Source organism: Spermophilus citellus (assembly GCF_964194105.1).
Source record: "Spermophilus citellus genome assembly, chromosome: 1".
NCBI lineage: Eukaryota > Metazoa > Chordata > Mammalia > Rodentia > Sciuridae > Spermophilus > Spermophilus citellus.
Genome location: NC_138182.1, coordinates 24,853,645 through 24,871,230, shown reverse-complemented (window position 1 = coordinate 24,871,230; position 17,586 = coordinate 24,853,645). Strand labels below are relative to the sequence as shown.

The 17,586-nt window shown below is 37.2% G+C and overlaps 1 protein-coding gene across 1 annotated transcript in view; it reads left to right on the top strand.

The window, feature by feature from the left end:
• FLT3 (fms related receptor tyrosine kinase 3) overlaps positions 1 to 17,586 on the top strand; it is an 82,077-nt gene that overhangs the window by 20,376 nt on the left and 44,115 nt on the right. The window contains exons 3-5 of the mRNA XM_081299308.1: positions 7,551 to 7,753; positions 11,376 to 11,491; positions 16,423 to 16,552. Of these exons, the coding sequence (XP_081155434.1) occupies positions 7,551 to 7,753; positions 11,376 to 11,491; positions 16,423 to 16,552 (449 nt within the window). The remainder of the gene's footprint in view (positions 1 to 7,550; positions 7,754 to 11,375; positions 11,492 to 16,422; positions 16,553 to 17,586) is intronic.

The following is a 17,586-nucleotide window of genomic DNA, read 5'->3' as shown; positions in this document are numbered from 1 at the left end:
TTGTGAATGCAAGTCAAATAAATAAGCAAGCACATCTTCAGCTATATTTCTGGAACCTAGAAGATAATTTTACTATTCTCATAACCCATTTAATTATTGTTTGAAACCTGAATATTTCCATCATTTATAATCTCTGGAATGATAGTTCTGAGAATCCCTTTTCATGACTGCTTGCAGGCAGTCTAGACCAATTCTTACACATTCTTCACATTTGCTTTTAAGTAATAACTTACTAAAGACAACAAGCCCACGTACCATCTGAGGAAATGTGCTGTTTTTCTTCCTGTGAACAGTGAGAGCAGGCAGGTGGTCTACCACAACTCTCAGGATGACCTCTTCTCACCAAATAGGTCATAAGTTCACTCACACCTCTCTTCCTCCAGGGTTAAAGTTAAAGCTGCATTTGGTCTCAAATTCTTTCTATACAGAACTCTTGCCATTGTATCATGGTTCTGAGAAAACTTTAAAAAAAATTTAAAATCCCCAGTATTTTTTAAAGAAAGGCTTTCTGTTTGTGAAGACCCCAAATCACTGATTTTGGAATCGCTGATTCCCATAGCATTGTCTTTTGGGCAGGAAGCCTGTATAAGCCAGTTCATTTTCTTTTTTTGCCATTTCATACCCCACTCTTCTAGGGATCTAGATTTGTTTTGTTTGTTTGTTTGTGAGGTTTTTTTTTTTTTTTATAATGGAATTTCTTTTTCTTTCTTTCTTTCTTTTTTCCCTAGGTATCAGGCATTGAACCCAGGGGCGCTTAACCACTAAGTCACATCCCCAACCCTTTTTAGTTTTTATTTTGAGATAGGATCTTGCTAAGTTGCTTAGAGCTAAATTGCTGGGGCTGGCTTTGAACTTGCAATCCTCCTGCCTCAGCCTCCTGAGTCATTGGATTACAGGCGTGTGTCACTGCACCCAGCCCTGTAATGGAATTTAGAAAGGATGACATATTTTAATGTTTCTCTTTGTGATAGAACACCATATGTAGAGTCTCTGGACTTTTCACAGCTTGTCCAACTGTTTTAATTATGTAAGCAGCCAACTGTGTTGGGATTTCTTAAGCAATGTCACGTCTTCATTAGAATTCCTTGTTCTAAGATGATCAATGAATTGATCCTCACCATTAATACAGAAGTTGTACTTTTTCTTTTTTTAACATTTAAGGTTTTAGATGCCACAGTCTCTTAAATACCAACGCCTCATGGAACTGTGCACCTTAGCCCAGGTGGGCACTGAGGACTTTGCCTGGTCTTCTAAACCATCCCTCAGGTTCTGGCTGGCAGGGCTCAGGGCTATCCCAATGCTGTGGGCCTCTGGTGCCTTACCACCTCTCTGCTTTTATCATGTAATTCTTCTTTACTATTCTTTCCTCTGAGGCCCTTAGATTTATCTATTCAAAATGGTACCCATTTCTCATTTTGGTGAGGGGCAGGGTCCTGGGGATTGAATTCAGGGGCACTCGACCACTATCCCTAGCTCTATTTTATATTTTATTAGAGATAGGGTCTCACTGAGTTGTTTAGGGCCTCATTAAGTTGCTGTGGCTGGCTTTGAACCCTCGATCCTCCTGCTTTAGCCTCCCAAGACACTGGGATTACAGGCATGGGCCACTGTGCCCAGCTCCCATTTCTCTTTTTTAACAATAGTTGATTTGGAAAGTATTTGAGATTTACAGAAAAGTTGCAGAAATAGTACTGGAAGAAGAATGGAGAGGTGTTGGTTAAAGAGTGCAGAGTTTCAGTTAGGAGGAATAAGTTCTGGAGATCTATTGTGCATCATGGTGACTAAATAATAATAAAGTGTTGTATTCTTAAAAAGTTCTATAAGAATGGATTTTAAATGTTCTCATCACAAAATCTGATAATAAGGATGTGAGATGCAAATGTTAATTGATTTAATAATTTCACATTGTGTGTATGTATATTTGATATATAATTAATATATATACAATGACAAAACTTCACATTGTACGCCATATGTAAATAAACAGTTTTTCATTTGATGATATAAAAAAAGCTGAAGAGAGCTGAGCACGGTGGTACATGTCTGTGATCCCGGTGTCATGGGAGACTGTGGCAGGAGGATTGCGAGTTCAAAGCCTGCCTCAGCAAAAGCAAGGCACTAAGCAACTCAGTGAGACCCTGACTCTAAATTTAAAAAAATACAAAATAAGGCTGGGGATGTAGCTCAGTGGCCTAGTGCTTGTAAGTTCAACCCCTGGTACCCTCCCACACACACAAAAAGGTAGAAAGGAGTTTTACTATACACATCATCCAGCTTCCCTGACTGTTCTCATTTTATGTAACCATAGTACAGTGATCAAAACCAGAAAACTAATAGTATGATGAGCTACATGCTTAATTTGAATTTCACCAGCCTTTTTACTATGGCTTTTCTATTCCCGGATCCCATCCAGCATCTCACAGGTGTCTTGTCTCTTTAGTCTCCTTCAGTAGGTGACAGTTCCTCAGTTTTGTCTTTCATGACCTTGACATTTTTGAAAAATACTGGACAGTTATTTTACAGAACATCTCCCAATTCAGATCTGTGTGCTGTTTTCTCATAATGAGGTTGAAATCATGCGTTTTGGGCAAGAATTTCCCAGAAGTAACGTGTGTCCTTCCTGGTGTCTCATAACAGGCCTTGTAGGAGATCAGTGAGTCTCCTGACTAGCAACATGGTCTCCATCACTAGACTGAGAAACTAGGCCACATTCCTCCACTCTGATGTTACTATGTTTTCCCCCTAGTAGTTAATAAGGGTCTTGGGGAAGATGTAAATATTCTGTTTATCCTCCAATTTTTACCTACTAATTTTAGCACCCATTACTATGGTGTTTACCTGATGGTGATATTCTTTTTCTTTCATTTCCTCTATATTTATTAATTGAACTTATTTTGTGAGGAAGAGCTGACCTTTCTCCCAACTTTTATTTACTTATATCATTATTTATTTAGATCACTATGGATTCATGGATGTTTATTTCATTCTGTCCTTATTTCATTACTATCCTTATTTATTTTGTTGCTCAAATAGTGCTGGCTTTGGCTACAGGGAGCTATTACAACTTGGTTCCTATGTCCTTTCAATGTATTCCCATCTTTTTTCAAGTACTTGCTTTTTTGGTACTACAAGATAGTTGAGGTTCATCTTGTATTATTCTTGCCTCAGTCTTATAATTAATGTTTCTCCAGGAAACAAGGAAGCATTGGTTTCCTAAAGGATAGTATTTACTTCCTATTTATTTATTTATTTATTTTTTGAGGTGCTGGGGCTGGAACCTAAGTCTCATGCATGCCAGGCAAGTAGGTATTCTACCACTGAGTTACAACCCCAGCTCTACGGTCTAACATTTAGAAACTAAGATCTAGGCAGGATATGCTTATTACTACTGGAACGGCACTGCTTCTGAACTCACAGCAGAGAGCTAGGAACTATGTGTGTATATTCTCCCATAACTGGGCTATGCGTATTTCTATAATTTTTATCTATGCTCTCATTACAAGTTCATGCCAACAACTCTGATTTCAATATAGCATTGAAGAGTTCATTCTAGTTTACTCCTCTTTACTTTTTGTTCCTGTTTCTATGAGAGTGAGAAACTTGGCTTTCATTACCTTTATTTATTTATTCATTCATTCATTTCATCCTGGCACATAGATAAACTTGTTTCAGAATTGCTAATCAATATCCCTGTAAGTGACAGATGATGAACTAGATAGAGTACAGTATCTAGGTATAGTGCTTTCTTTCTTTCCTCTGATAGTACCTGAAGTATTATTTTCCAAAGTTATTTAAAGTTAGTTTCTTCCCTATCCCTGTCACTACAGTTTTGTAATTTATTTCTAATGCCATTGAATTAATTTGATTTGTATTCTACTTTGATGTTCCCTCCACATTCTTGTTGATTTTAATGATATGCACCTTTTTAGGATTTTGGTAACATGGGCATATTTCCCCCAGATAATCTTACCTCCTCAGGTCACTCACATTCACCTCGATGACAATACCTTTGCTAATAACACCTGAAGTTGTACTTATTGGATATGAGGGATTTAAAACAATTTTTTTAGGGGCTGGGGTTATAGCTCAGCGGCAGAGCGCTTGCCTTGCACTTGTGAGGTACTGGGTCCAATCCTCAGCACCACATGAATGAATGAATGAATGAATGAATGAATAATAAAGATATTGTGTCTATTTAAAAAAAATTTAAATTTATTTATTTATTCTAATTTGTTATACATGACAGTAGAATGCTTTTTAATTCATAGTACATATATAGAGCACATTTTTTCATTTCTCTGGTTGTACACAAAGTAGAGTCACACCATTTGGGTCTCTGTTTGAATAACTTTAATACTTATTTTTCTCCCTGAAAATGAACTTTCTCCCATGGAGGAGGGTTTTTTTTTTTTCATTTTACAACCTTTTCTTCTCATTTTTGTTTAATTATGCTGGAAAGTGCTTTCACTTGGGACTGGACTCTCTGCCCAGCAGATAGGCAGGTACTTCTCCCCATGAAGTCTTTTCACTGTCCTTTCATTTGGTTATTTCTTTTTTCATGCTTCTTGATATACGTTCCCCCCATGCTGGGATTGACTCCAGGGCCTTGCATAAGCTAAGCATGTGCTGTACCACTGAGCTGCACCACCAGCCCTGACAGCTTTTTCATTTGCATTTTCTCAGCATGACACTATGGAAGAGCTTAGCCCTCAGATCAAAAAGTTTTGGACCTCTTTGAATGTTCATGAGATTTTCAACTACTCTTCTTTCTCTTTTTCTCCTGATCCAAATGGTATCCATAGCGTTTACAGTGCGACTCAATATATTTATTTTGCATGGCCATTTGCAGCCTTCAGGATTCAAAGAAACTTTCAAATTTCAGGTCTCAGAGAATGACGAGCTGATTTTGTACAGCTCAAACTAGGAAAAGGCTATCTCTATACATCTCTTGTTTGTGTGTAAACTGTTTATTCAGTTCTTTTCTCCTCTTTCCTATCATGTTTTTGGTCCCATGTCTCTCAATTTTAGAAGTATTAGCCCTTTATTTGTAATATAAGCTGTGAATATTTTCTTCTAGTATGTCACCTGGTTTTCGCTCCTCTCATGTCCATCTTGTAAGCTCTTTGCTGTTGGACTTGGGTGAAGCATCCCAGGGTGGAGGTCTCTCTCCTCTGAAGTTGAGGAGTACTTGAATTTTTCTTTTAAAGTAGTTGGTATCTTTTTACAGAGCACATCATATTTCACCTGTGTTTTAGTCATTTCTTCCATGTAGACTCAAAACTCTTTAAGGACAAGATCAGTGTTTCATTCTTTCTGATCTCAGTATCTAGCAGACTGTTTTACACTTCTCAGATTTTAGCTAAATGAATTTATTATCAGATCTTACTGAATAAAGGAATAATAAGAACAGAAATGTGACTTAAGATCAGTAGCAAAAGAGCTACGCTGTTCTTCACTTGAAGAAATTTTTATGTGTGTGTGTGTGCACGTGATCGTGCATAGCACTCACACATGTTAAGAAGCTAAGAGAGGGGATGTGAAGCAGCAGAACCTCTCAATATATCTTTATTATTTAAAGCAGACAGTAAGTGTGGTTGTGGCAATGAGTCTATGAGGAAATCCACACTGAAAAGTCTGGGTTTTAAATTCCCTCTAACAGCCCCGCTACTTTACCTTTGCTATGTCGATTCTTATCTACATATGATATAATCATAAAAATATTTAAGTATGTATAATGGATTTTATAATTATGGTCTATGTATTAGTTAGCTAGGGCAGACATGGAAATTATACTAATTTGGTGACAAACAATAGAAATTTATTGTCTCACAGTTCTATAGGCTAGCAGTTCAAAAAGGTGTTGAGAGTTGGTTCCTTCTGAGGACTGTGATATGGAATCTCTTCCAGGTCTCTTTTTGGCTTGTAAGTAGAAGTCTTCATGCCCATATGGCATACTTCTATTGGTATATAGATATTGGTATATAAATTATTGGTTTATGTGTATGTCTCCAAATCTCTTCTCAGGCACCAGTAATATTGGATTAAGATCCATCCGAACGACCTTATTTTAATTTGATTGCCTCTGTAAAGCCTTTGTCTCCAGATAACCCTGTCACATTCTGTGGTACTTAGGGTTAGGACTTCAGTGTATGAATTTTGGATAGGGTGGTCCAATTCAACCCACAACAGTCCATACAACCCTTTAGAAATTCAGCCTAACTTCACAGAAGAAGAAATATGAATGATCAAAAGATATATGAAAAAATATTCAACATCTCTAGCAATTAATTAAAACTATGCTGAGATTCCCTCTCACTCTAGTCAGAATGGCAATTATCAAGAATTCAAGTAACAATAAATGTTGGCGAGGAGCCACATGCAGTGGCGCACACCTGTAATTCCAGTGGTACACGCCTGTAATCCCAGTGGCTCGGGAGGCTGAGACAGGAGAATTGTGAGTTCAAAGTCAGCCTCAGCAATGGCAAGGTGCTAAGCAACTCAGTGAGACACTATCACTAAATCAAATACAAAAATAGGGATAGGAATATGGCTCAGTGGTCAAGTGCCACTGAGTTCAATCCTAGGTACCCACCCCCCAAAAATGTTGGGGAGGATGTGGGAAAAAGGTACACTCATATATTGCTGGTGGCTCTGAAAATTGGTGCAATCACTATGGAAAGTACTATGGAGATTTGTTAGAAACTTGGAATGGAACCACTGTTTGACCCAGTTATCCTACTCCTTGGTATACACCCAAAGGACGCAAAACCAGCATACTGTAGTGACGCAGCCACATCAATGTTTATAGCAGCTCAATTCACAATAGCTAAGCTATGGAATCAACTAGGTGCCCTTCAATAGATGAATGGATAAAGAAAATGTGGTGCATATACACAATAGAATCTTACTTAGCCATAAAGAAGAATAAAATTATTACATTTGCTGGTAAATGGATGGAACTGGAGAATATCATGCTAAGTGAAATAAACCAGTCCCAAAAAACCAAAGACCAAATATTCTCTCTGATATGTGGATACTAACACACAATAAGCTGTGGGGGAGGAATAGAAGTTCATTGGATTAGGCAAAGGGGAATGAAGGGAAGGGAGGGAGGGTAGGAATAGAAAAGACAGTAGGATGAATCAGACATAATTTTCCCATGTTCATATTTGAATACACGACTGTGAAACTCCACATCATGTACAACTGCAAGAATGGGATCCTAATTAGGATGTTATACTCCATGTATGTATAATATGTAAAAATATACCTAATTTCATATATATTAAAAAGAACAAATAAAACATAATAAAAATATAAAGCTCAAAATTTGAAAAAAAAAATCAGCCTTAAGTTATTTTCTCTTGAGAGAATTCTAAATAATAGGATTTTTCAGTCAGTGAGTGATATAGTCTCAGTGGGTCACAGCAGGCTTGGGTGTTGTATGCAGAATATCAATATGCATGTATTTGTTACAGGTTTCTTGCTAAGAAAAGGATGCATTAAACATAAAATTATTGTGAGTTCACATTGTTCCTTCTACAATGTAGGTACCAGAATCCCCAGAAGACCTGGGGTGTACCTTGAGGCCTGAGAGGACAGGGGCAGTGTATGAAGCTGCTACCGTGGAAGTAGATGTATCTTCATCCATCACGCTGCAAGTGTTGGTCAACATCCCGGGGAACATTTCCTGTCTCTGGGTCTTTAAACACAGTTCCCTGAATTGCCAGCCACACTTTGATTTACACAACAGGTAAGAGAGGTCAGATGCACAATCACAAGTATTTTAGAAGTAATATTTTCTTGCATAGAACTTGATTCATTTGGAATTCCTCTTCAAGTTTCTGTTCATGTTGATGGGTGCAGTGGTGCATGCCTGTAATCCCAACAACTTGGGAGTCTGAGGTAGGAGGATCACAAGTTCAAAGGCAGCCTCAGTAACTTAGTGAGGCTCTAAGCAACTTAGCAAAACCTGTCTCAAAATAAAAAATAAAAAGGGCTCGGAATGTGACTCAGTGGTTGAGCACCCTTGAGTTCAATACCCAATACCAAAAAAAATGGACTGAGGCTATGGTTCAGTGGTAAAACATCTTTGGGTTTTATCCCCATTTAAAAAAAAAAAAGTTTAAAAAGTTTCTATCCATGTCTATCTTATCTCCAATAAAATAATAAACTAAAGCTAGAACTAAGAATATGGATATATGACATTATGTATGTCAAATCTCATAAGAGGTACAACAGAAAAAGTGAACCCTAATGTAAACTATGGACTTTAGTTAATAATAATGCATCAATATTGGTTTGTCAATTATAACAAATATACCACACCTGTGTGAAGTATTAATAATATAGGAAACTGTGTGATAAGAAAGGCATATATGGGATTTCCTTGTACTTTCTATTCAATTATTTTTTAAATCAAAACTGTTCTAAAATTAAAATCTATTAATTTAAAAAACCAAAGACTAAATATTCTCTCTGATATGTGGATGCTAAACATAAGAATTATATATGTATTACATATACAGGGAGAGAAACATGGGCTGAGGTTAGGAAAGAGGGCAATCAGTGATTACTGAGTAGCTGGCAGAATGTGAAACAAATAGTGAAAAAAAATACTTAGGATTTTAAAATGTGTCATTTTTTAAATTGACTATCAAATTAAAGATAAAAAGTTAGAAAGTTTTCATTTCATTCCAGTTAATGTAATAAGAAACTTCTTTCTTGGAAATGCTTGGGGATAGAACATTTGGTTTTATCTATTTTGTTCCATAATATAAGAAGAATTATGTGATAGCCACAAAATGTTTTAGTAAGACATTGATCTGTCTGTAAGGAACATTGGTCTCACTATCCAGAAGAAAAGATCTTATCCAAACCTCTAATTCTTTGCTGAACACTGTACCCTGCTGCCCTCCTCCTATAGGAGAAGGACAAGGGGCACAGAGCATTTATATGCCACTTAATGATTCTAAGGCTGCCTTTCTTTTTAGTTCTTGGGGACATTTGGATGTTCCAATAGTTATAGAGAAAATGCTGTCTTTCTAAGAACAGTGCAGAAAACAGTACCCAGTACCCAAATGGCCAGAGATGGGTGTCATGCCCCTGGATGAGGTGTTGGAGAATTTCTCTGTGACTGATACAAACTGGATTTTTTTTTTTTTTTTGTCCTTTAATGTCAAATAAACTCTTGTGCAATTATCAGGACGGTGGGTATAATTCTTAATATTAATTCTAAATCTTAGAGCACATTCATTTTCTTTTCCTCTTTTGAGATTGTATATACTCACTTCTGTTTTTCAGTTACTTTTTACCTTGGGGTTAAACCAAAGCAGTCTTCTCTTAAGAATTTGGGCTTAGTGGTTGGGAACATAGCTAAGTGGTAGAGCACTTACCTAGCATGCAAGGCCCTGGGTTCAATCTCCAATGCTGAAAAAAAAAAAAAGAAAAGAAAAAAAGAAAAAATGGGTAGGGGAGGGGCTTAAAGAAATGTTCTGCCCCAGAAGTTCTCACCAGATTGAGACCAAAAAACAAAAGTAACAAGGTAGGGTTACTTCACTCAGTAGAGCTCACGTTCTCGCTCTAAGGCAGGCAGCCAGCTTGTTAACTAAAGTCATAATTGCCCTGTAGGTTAGTTTACTTAGTATCAAAACATATTTTCGTGACTTTATTTTAAAATTTTTTTTTTGTTGTTGATGGACTCGATACCTTTATTTTGTTTATTTATTTTTATGTGGTGCTGAGGACCAAACCCAGTGCCTCACACATGCTAGGTAAGTGCTCTACCACTGAGCTACAGCCCAAGCCCTGTGACTTTTTCATAGTAGAGAATTATAAAAATTATATCTGGACTCGCTCATAGGCAGAACACTTCTAGGAGTTCACAGATGACCACTAGGGGTGTAGTAACTCAGTGATAAAGCCACTTGCCTGCCATGCATGAAGTTCTGGGTTTCATCCCCAGCACCAAAATTTTTTTTTTTTTAAAAAGTTCACAAATGATAAGGAGAGTAAGTTGTTCAAAGAAAGATAGCCCATCAACAAAATCAATCTGCAGATGCAAATCAAGTGTATATCCTACTCGTTTACTAACCATGGGTGCAAGCACAGGAGTTCTTTAATTGTTCCTGCGTGTCCTAAAGCAAGGCTTCTCAAATGCTGCTTGCTGTTGGATTGCCTGGGGTGGTTGTCAAAATGCAGATTCTGATCCAGTAGGTCTGAATGGGGACTGAGATTCTGCATCTTTGTCATGGACACACCCCCAACAGATGCTAACATTGTTGGAAAAAGACCACACTTTGAGTTGTAAGAATTTAAAGGTCAGAAAGTATTGGCTGGGTGCTGTGGCGCATGCCTATGATTCCAGCGACTCAGGAGGCTGAGTTGGGAGGATCACAAGTTTGAGGCCAGCCTGGGTAACTTAGCAAGACCCTGTCTGAAAATAAAAAAGGCTGGAGTTGTAACTCAGTGGTAAAGTGCCCCTGGGTTCAATCCATAGTACCACAAAAAGTGGTCCATGGTCATTGTGAAAATGACAGAGACCCAAGCTGGAGAATACCTACTTTTTATTCAGAGTGAAGCTACCAATTACACAATATTGTTTACAGTGAATATAAGAAGTAAGTTCAGTTTGCTACTAGGCATTCCCAACATTGTAGTAAATAAACAAAAAATCACAAAGTGTAAATTTAAATCTACACCATTCAATAAACTGCTAGAGAGCACTAAAAGAGAATAGGTATTGCTAAATCCACATCAAAAGTACCTCTGAAGGGAAGACCCCTGGCCAAATTGACCTTTACTAATGATCTGAAAAGTTAACCATACTGACACTTAGGAATTGTTCTGCTTCTATGTTGTATGTTGGTGAAATTACTACTTCATAGGAAAATGCTTCATGTCAGATTTACTCAAATTATTTCGGTTAGAGAGAGAGGGCCCACACCAGAGGAATGTTCTTTATCCCAGGGTATCTCATTTGTACAGCCATCAGGCTCTGCCATTGAGGAACTGAAGCTGGTGACCAGGTGATGGGGCAAACAGGATCATGGAAGGTGCTTTGTCACGGAAGGGACACCAAAGCACATGTGCCCCTCAGGCTCTGCAATTTTGAATGGGAAATTTCCTTCCAAGGGGCTCAGGAAACATGAGCTGATGGCTAGGATGGAGCTCACTCACTTTCAGGGGTGGGAAGTCCCTGGCGTATTATAATGGTCAGGCTGAGTGTTGGGCACAGGCAGAAACTGTTCTCCACTAAGCAGCCGTCTGTGCCACAGTCACAGGGAGCCACCAAGCCACCTTCTGACTCAGTATGAAATTTTGTTTTTAGTTTCACACCTTTGCCAAAGTAACCAGTTCTCTTTCCTGTTTTACAGAGGAGTTATTTCCATGGTCATTGTGAAAATGACAGAGACCCAAGCTGGAGAATACCTACTTTTTATTCAGAGTGAAGCTACCAATTACACAATATTGTTTACAGTGAGTATAAGAAGTAAGTCCAGTTTGCTACTAGGCATTCCCAGTATTCCAGAAGTAGTTTAGAACCCATTTGATTCTTTAAAAAATTTTTTATTGGTGCATTATAATTATGTATAATATGGGATTCATTGTTACATATATATACTTGTGCACAATATGAAACCCATTTGTTTTTGACCCCATGACTCAAGATATAATATTCAGGCTTCTCTCAATATGTAGTTGAGTTGATTGAATTTTGTTCCTTTCTCCACATAATCTACTGAGAACTGAGAAGCTACCATGTTCCTATGGACTCTCAGAATGTGAATGCTCTTTGAAGACCTAGGACATAACTCTATTCAGGGATCCTCTTTTTTTTCTTTCAGTAAACAAATGGATGACAGGGAAGAATTGGAAAACTATTGTGAACTTGGAATTAGAAGTCTTGGGTTCTAATTCCAGTTCCAAAACTGCTCCTTTTGGCAGGTGACTAAATCTCTTTGAGCCTGAGTTCCTTATCTGTAAAAGGAGGATAAACTATCTCACAAGATTGTAAGGTCTTAGCAAGATCCAATAGAACTTTTTTTTGAAAACACATTTATTTATTTGTTTTAGTTTTAGGTGGACACAATACCTTTACTCTACTTTTTTATGTGGTACTGAGTATCGAACCCAGAGCCATGCATGCATGCTAGGCAAGCGCTTTCCCTCTGAGCCACAGCCCCAGCCCCCCCAATAGAACTTTTGATGTGATGAAAATGTTCTGTCTGCTCTGTCTAATATGGTAGCTCCTGGCCATATGTGGCTGTTAAATACTTTAAAATGTCCCTAGTGTGACTGGGGAGACAGTTTCAATTGCATTTAATTTTAATTAATTAAAATTTGAATTTAAAGCCATATGTGTCTAATGACTACTGTATCGGACAGTACAGGTCTATACAAATGCTGGGCTGTGCAAACTGTACAGAACAATCCAAATGTCCTTACCCAGGGAGACAGCTATGTTGGATCACCGCCTCCATCTGCTTTCTGGCATCTCATTTTGTCCCCATTAAGCACAGACCTAGCATTTGCACAGACTTAATGCTGTGCACACTGAGTGCACTGTTTTACTTTACATGACTAATAAAAGTAACTGTGGTAACATAGTTCATGTGTCTCTAGGGGGCCAGGGCACTGCTCCACAAACTCTGGGTTAATGCCACTTTAAATTAGCTTTCCTGGTGACACATTGGTGCAGTTTGCCAGGCTCCCTTCTTTCTTGTCAGTGACTCTACACAAAGCTGGGATGTGGTGCCTGTGTGCCCAGACCATAAGGGCACCTGGGTCAGGAATGGCCACAATCACCCTTTGCTGAGGGTGTTCTACCTGTATCACTTCAGATGCTCACAGTGACCAACCACCTGCACGTAGATGTGAAAATAGGCACTCCTGAGACATGATAATGGTCACAGCTAAATTCCAATTTAAGCCAGGTCTACACTCTTCACACTATGCTGCACTGGGCTTTGTGTGTGAGAGTGTGGCCTTGCAGTCAGAGATACTGACTACAGAGAGTGCTTCACATTCCCAGAAGGGTCACGGTACTGGGTCATGGTACAACCGTGGGGTGTTAGGTTCCAAAGTTAGTCCCCAAGACAAAAATCAGGTAAAGTCAAAATTTGAAAATCCCTTCAATTATTCTGAAACTAGTAAGACCATAGTGCTAGAAAAGCAAAATCAAGAATTACCTTTGATTTTCGATCTTGATTCACGAGCTTCTCTACTTCCTTATTCCTCTTTGTTGGACACTATGTGCTCCAGGCTGGAAGAGGATAAGAAATTCTTGCTCTCTCTTTTTGTGGAGGGCATATAATTATGTAAGGGAAGTGGGCATCTGCTGTAGCCCTATTATATTTAGATTTACAGTGTAAAAATATAGTAACAATCCATCAATTAAATTAGGACTTTTTAAAAAGTATTCTGCTGAGTGGTGGGGTTCAAAACAAAAACAAAAAAACTGGTGGGAGTGACTTGGCAATAGTCAGTGTGAAAGAGACAATCACAAGCTCTGTATTAACTAAGAGTGTGGCATGGTTGCTAAAATAGTAAACTTGAACCTTGGCAGTATATGTGAAAATATATTGTCTAGCCCAAGGAAATGAATAGATTATTATTTTCAGTTCTGCATTTTTTCAGATAAATATGGTTAAAACACAACAAAAAAATAGTGAATAATTTGGAACTCCTTAAATTAGGAGCAGCTCAGGGAATTGGGGATGTTTGGCATAGAGAAGGGAATATTTTGAGGAGTAGCAATTGACTATAGTGAAATATAGAGGAAATAATTCTGGGATTTTGAGTCAGGAAACCTAGGCTAACTAGTTAAAATGCCTTGGGTGGTAATTATCTCTCTTGACCTCAGTTTTTATTTTAAATATTTGAAGTACTACCATGTAGAAGCAAAGCTAGACTTAAAAAAAAAAAAAAAAAAAAACGCTGTAGAGGGTAAAATTGGGACTCAACATTAGAAATTACAGGGATGAAAAGTTAAAAACCACCACAACATAGGAAAGGTACTTACCGTTCCCAGTCAACAAAAGATTAATGTTCATAATATGTAATGATCTTCTGTAAATCAGTAAGAAGCAAAGCAAAACAAAACCCAGTAGAAAATGAACAAAAAGGACAAATGGTCATTTTATTTCTAGAATATGAAACTGAAGTGGTCAATAAACACATGTTAAAAGATAAACTTTAAAATTAAAATTTTAAGAGTTTGAACAGACAGTGATTCATGAATTGGGCAAGTGGTGGGTTCCATTAAGGAGTTGTGAGGGGAAAATTTTTAAAAAACATTCACAGAAGAGACAAAGAAGAGATTTGATAGGTTAAAGTGGAAAGTCCCCAGTTAGAGGTTAGTTGGCAGTTTTAATTTGGCTAATTTTCTAGGTAGAGGTTGGTTGGCGGTTTCTAATTGGTTACACTTAAGTTCATTGTGCTGTTTCCACGGAGCTGGGTTTGGTTTGATTATGTAGGAACCCAGGGCACTGGAGCCATCTCAGTACAATGGCCTTCCAACGAATTATTTTAATACACATTAAATTAATTATTAAATTAAGACCACAATGAGATACTGTTTTATACCCTCTAGATTACTGAAAATTAAGAAGTCTTGGTAAGTATACAGAGAATAGGAACTGTTGAATAAGCATTAACTAATATAACCACTTTGGAAAACTAATTTTCATTATGTATAAAATTGAACATGCTCATATATTTAAACCAGCAGTTCCACTCCTGGGTTGTATTATTAAAGGAAATGTTACACACATGTCTTGGTAGAAATTCGTGGAATGTTTAAAAAACTGGAAACAAACATCCACTGCAAGAAAATGAAAAACACAGATGGTGATTTACTTACCAGTGGAATGCTATATAGCTGTAAACAAAGACAAAAACAACGAAGGATAACATGCAAAACCACGGCTGAATCTTAAGAAATAAGGTTGGGCTGGCATGGTGGTGCACTGAAGGCTGAGGCAGGAGGATTATGAGTTCAAAGCCAGCCTCAGCAATTTATCGAGGCCCTAAGCAACATAGTGAGACCCTGTCTCAAAATAAAATATAAAATGAGCTGGGGATGTGGGTCAGAGGTTAATTGCCCCTGTGTTCAGAAAAAAAAAAGTTGGATGAAAAAAAATGAAGTTGTAGAAGCAATATATTGAGTGATACAATATTTTGAAGCTCAAGAACAAGACAAATTAATATATCGTTTGGGGACACATATTTTTGTGGTAAATCTATTTTTTGAAGTGCAAGAATGATAAGTACAAAATTCAGGATAAGTGTTACCTAGGATTGAGAGTTAGGGAGAAGCATAAAATTAGGTTAAAATGTATTTATTAATATTCAAATTACTGAATTAGGTCAGGGGTCCAGGAGGATTTGTTAAAATCATTATGCTTCACAATTTACATGTCATATATTCCTTCATTTATACACACATATATACCAGAAGATACATCCTATTCCTTCATATATGCATGCATACACATATATATCAAACAATGCATAGCATTTTAAATTGAAATTTGTTATAAGAAGTCTAGGGAAGCTTTTATTTTCATATTTTTAAAAGTTGGTTAAAAATAAAAGAAAGAAAGAAAATGATCGGCCTTGGCGGGGTAATTTGAACTCCAGTTCCTAGAAAAGTCCAAGTAGGAGTGGAAAAGTTTATATGTGGGGCATGGTTGGGAGTGGAGGATGCCTTGTGTGTGTGTGTGTGTGTGTGTGTGTGTGTGTGTGTGTGTTGTATGATGGTCCACTGTGAACAGCCTCTAAATTCTGTTCCAATTCTAACTCCATTCTACTCATATTTTTACATTTCTACATTATAATATATTTATACTTTGGTGTAGATGAAATTATGGGAAGAAAGTTGAGGGTTTTGGTTTTTGTTTTTTGTTTTGGTTCTAGGGGTTGAACTCAGGGGCACTCAACCACTGAACCACGTCCCTAGGCCTATTTTGGGTTTTATTTAGAGACAGGGTCTCACTGAGTTGTGAGGTTAGTGCCTCGCTTTTGCTGAGGCTGGCTTTGAGCCACTGCGCCCTGCTAGAATGTGGTTTTAAGCTGAATGTTAAATAAAGGGTTTAAGCTGTATATTATTGCTGCAAGTTTCCCTTTTTTATGCACATCAATATTTCCATTTTCACATTACTTTACTTATTTTAGTTATCTGTGGATTTGTGAATGTCCAAAGAAATTGACCAAGAGGATTATTGTTGAAGTTGACATTGCTGCTATAGTTGAATTTAATGTATTGCCTGGGTGTGGGGGAAGTGTATACTGCTATAATATAAAGTATTAACGTTTCTTAATGATGCAGATTTTTTGAGGGGGGTGCTAAGACAATGATTTTTAAAAATATCAATAAAATGTTAATAAGTATTAATATTTTAATAATTTATGATGCTGTAGATACACTGCTTTACACATTAAGAAGACCTTACTTTAGAAAAATGGAAAATCAGGATGCCCTGGTCTGTATATCTGAAAGTGTTCCAGAACCGATCGTGGAATGGGTGTTCTGTGATTCGCAGGGTGAAAGGTATGAGATGTGAAAAGATAACTGCTATGATTATTAATTTTTGGTCTTTTTCTAATGTAGTTGACCTCACAATGTATTAAAAATGGAATGTGTCTCTATTTCAACAGAAAACTTTGACTCCTTAAATGTACAGAATGAATAGTACGGGCCTCACAGGGGGGAGGGGGGGGATTGTTTTTTTTTTTTTTTTGGTAAAGAGGGTTTTGAGGTCTGCCCACATCAACTGCAGGCTCCTCCCTGTCATCATACTCCATGAGTTATGGTATTGTTGATTTCTGGAGTATCTGGTTGGGGGAAAAAAGATATTGGTTTTAAAATATAATCTCTTATAAGTAAGAAATTCCCTGTGACTAAATGTTTAATTTGTGGTCATTTTTTGTTCTGGAAACGTAGTTTAATATAATTGTTTAAAGATCAAGAATCTAAAGCCAGAGAACCTGGCTTTGAACCCTGGTTTGCCTGCTAGTGTGTAGCCTTGGACAAGTTATTTAACCTCTCTGGGCTTCATTTGAAGAAAGAGAATGTTAACAAGTATCATACAGAATTATGATGATGATTAAATGAGTTGATTACTCATGAAGCACATAGAACAGTTTCTGGCAGATACAAATACAGAGTAAATGTTTACTATTCTTTTTCCATATGTGCTCTAAGCTCTCCGTAAGCAAGAATTCTTGAGGTTTGAACTAGTTGAAGTCTACTGAACCATTTTTTGTTGAAAAATGAGAAAAAATAGAAAGAGGAAAAGAAAAAAAGCCAGGTTCCCAAATGATATGAATGTGATCTCAAATTTTAGAAGTACAAAAAAAGATTCTTGAAACATACATATATACATTAGATACAGAGAAAAAAGATTGATAAGATATATATCAATATAATAACAGTTGTTATCTCAGAGTGATAGGATTGGATAACTTCATATTCTTTTCTTTGGGTTTTTTGGTATTATCCAACATTCATACAATGAACTGTTATTATTGTCTTATAATTAAAAACAACTCAAGGAAGGATACACAAAGAAAAGAGTGACTTGA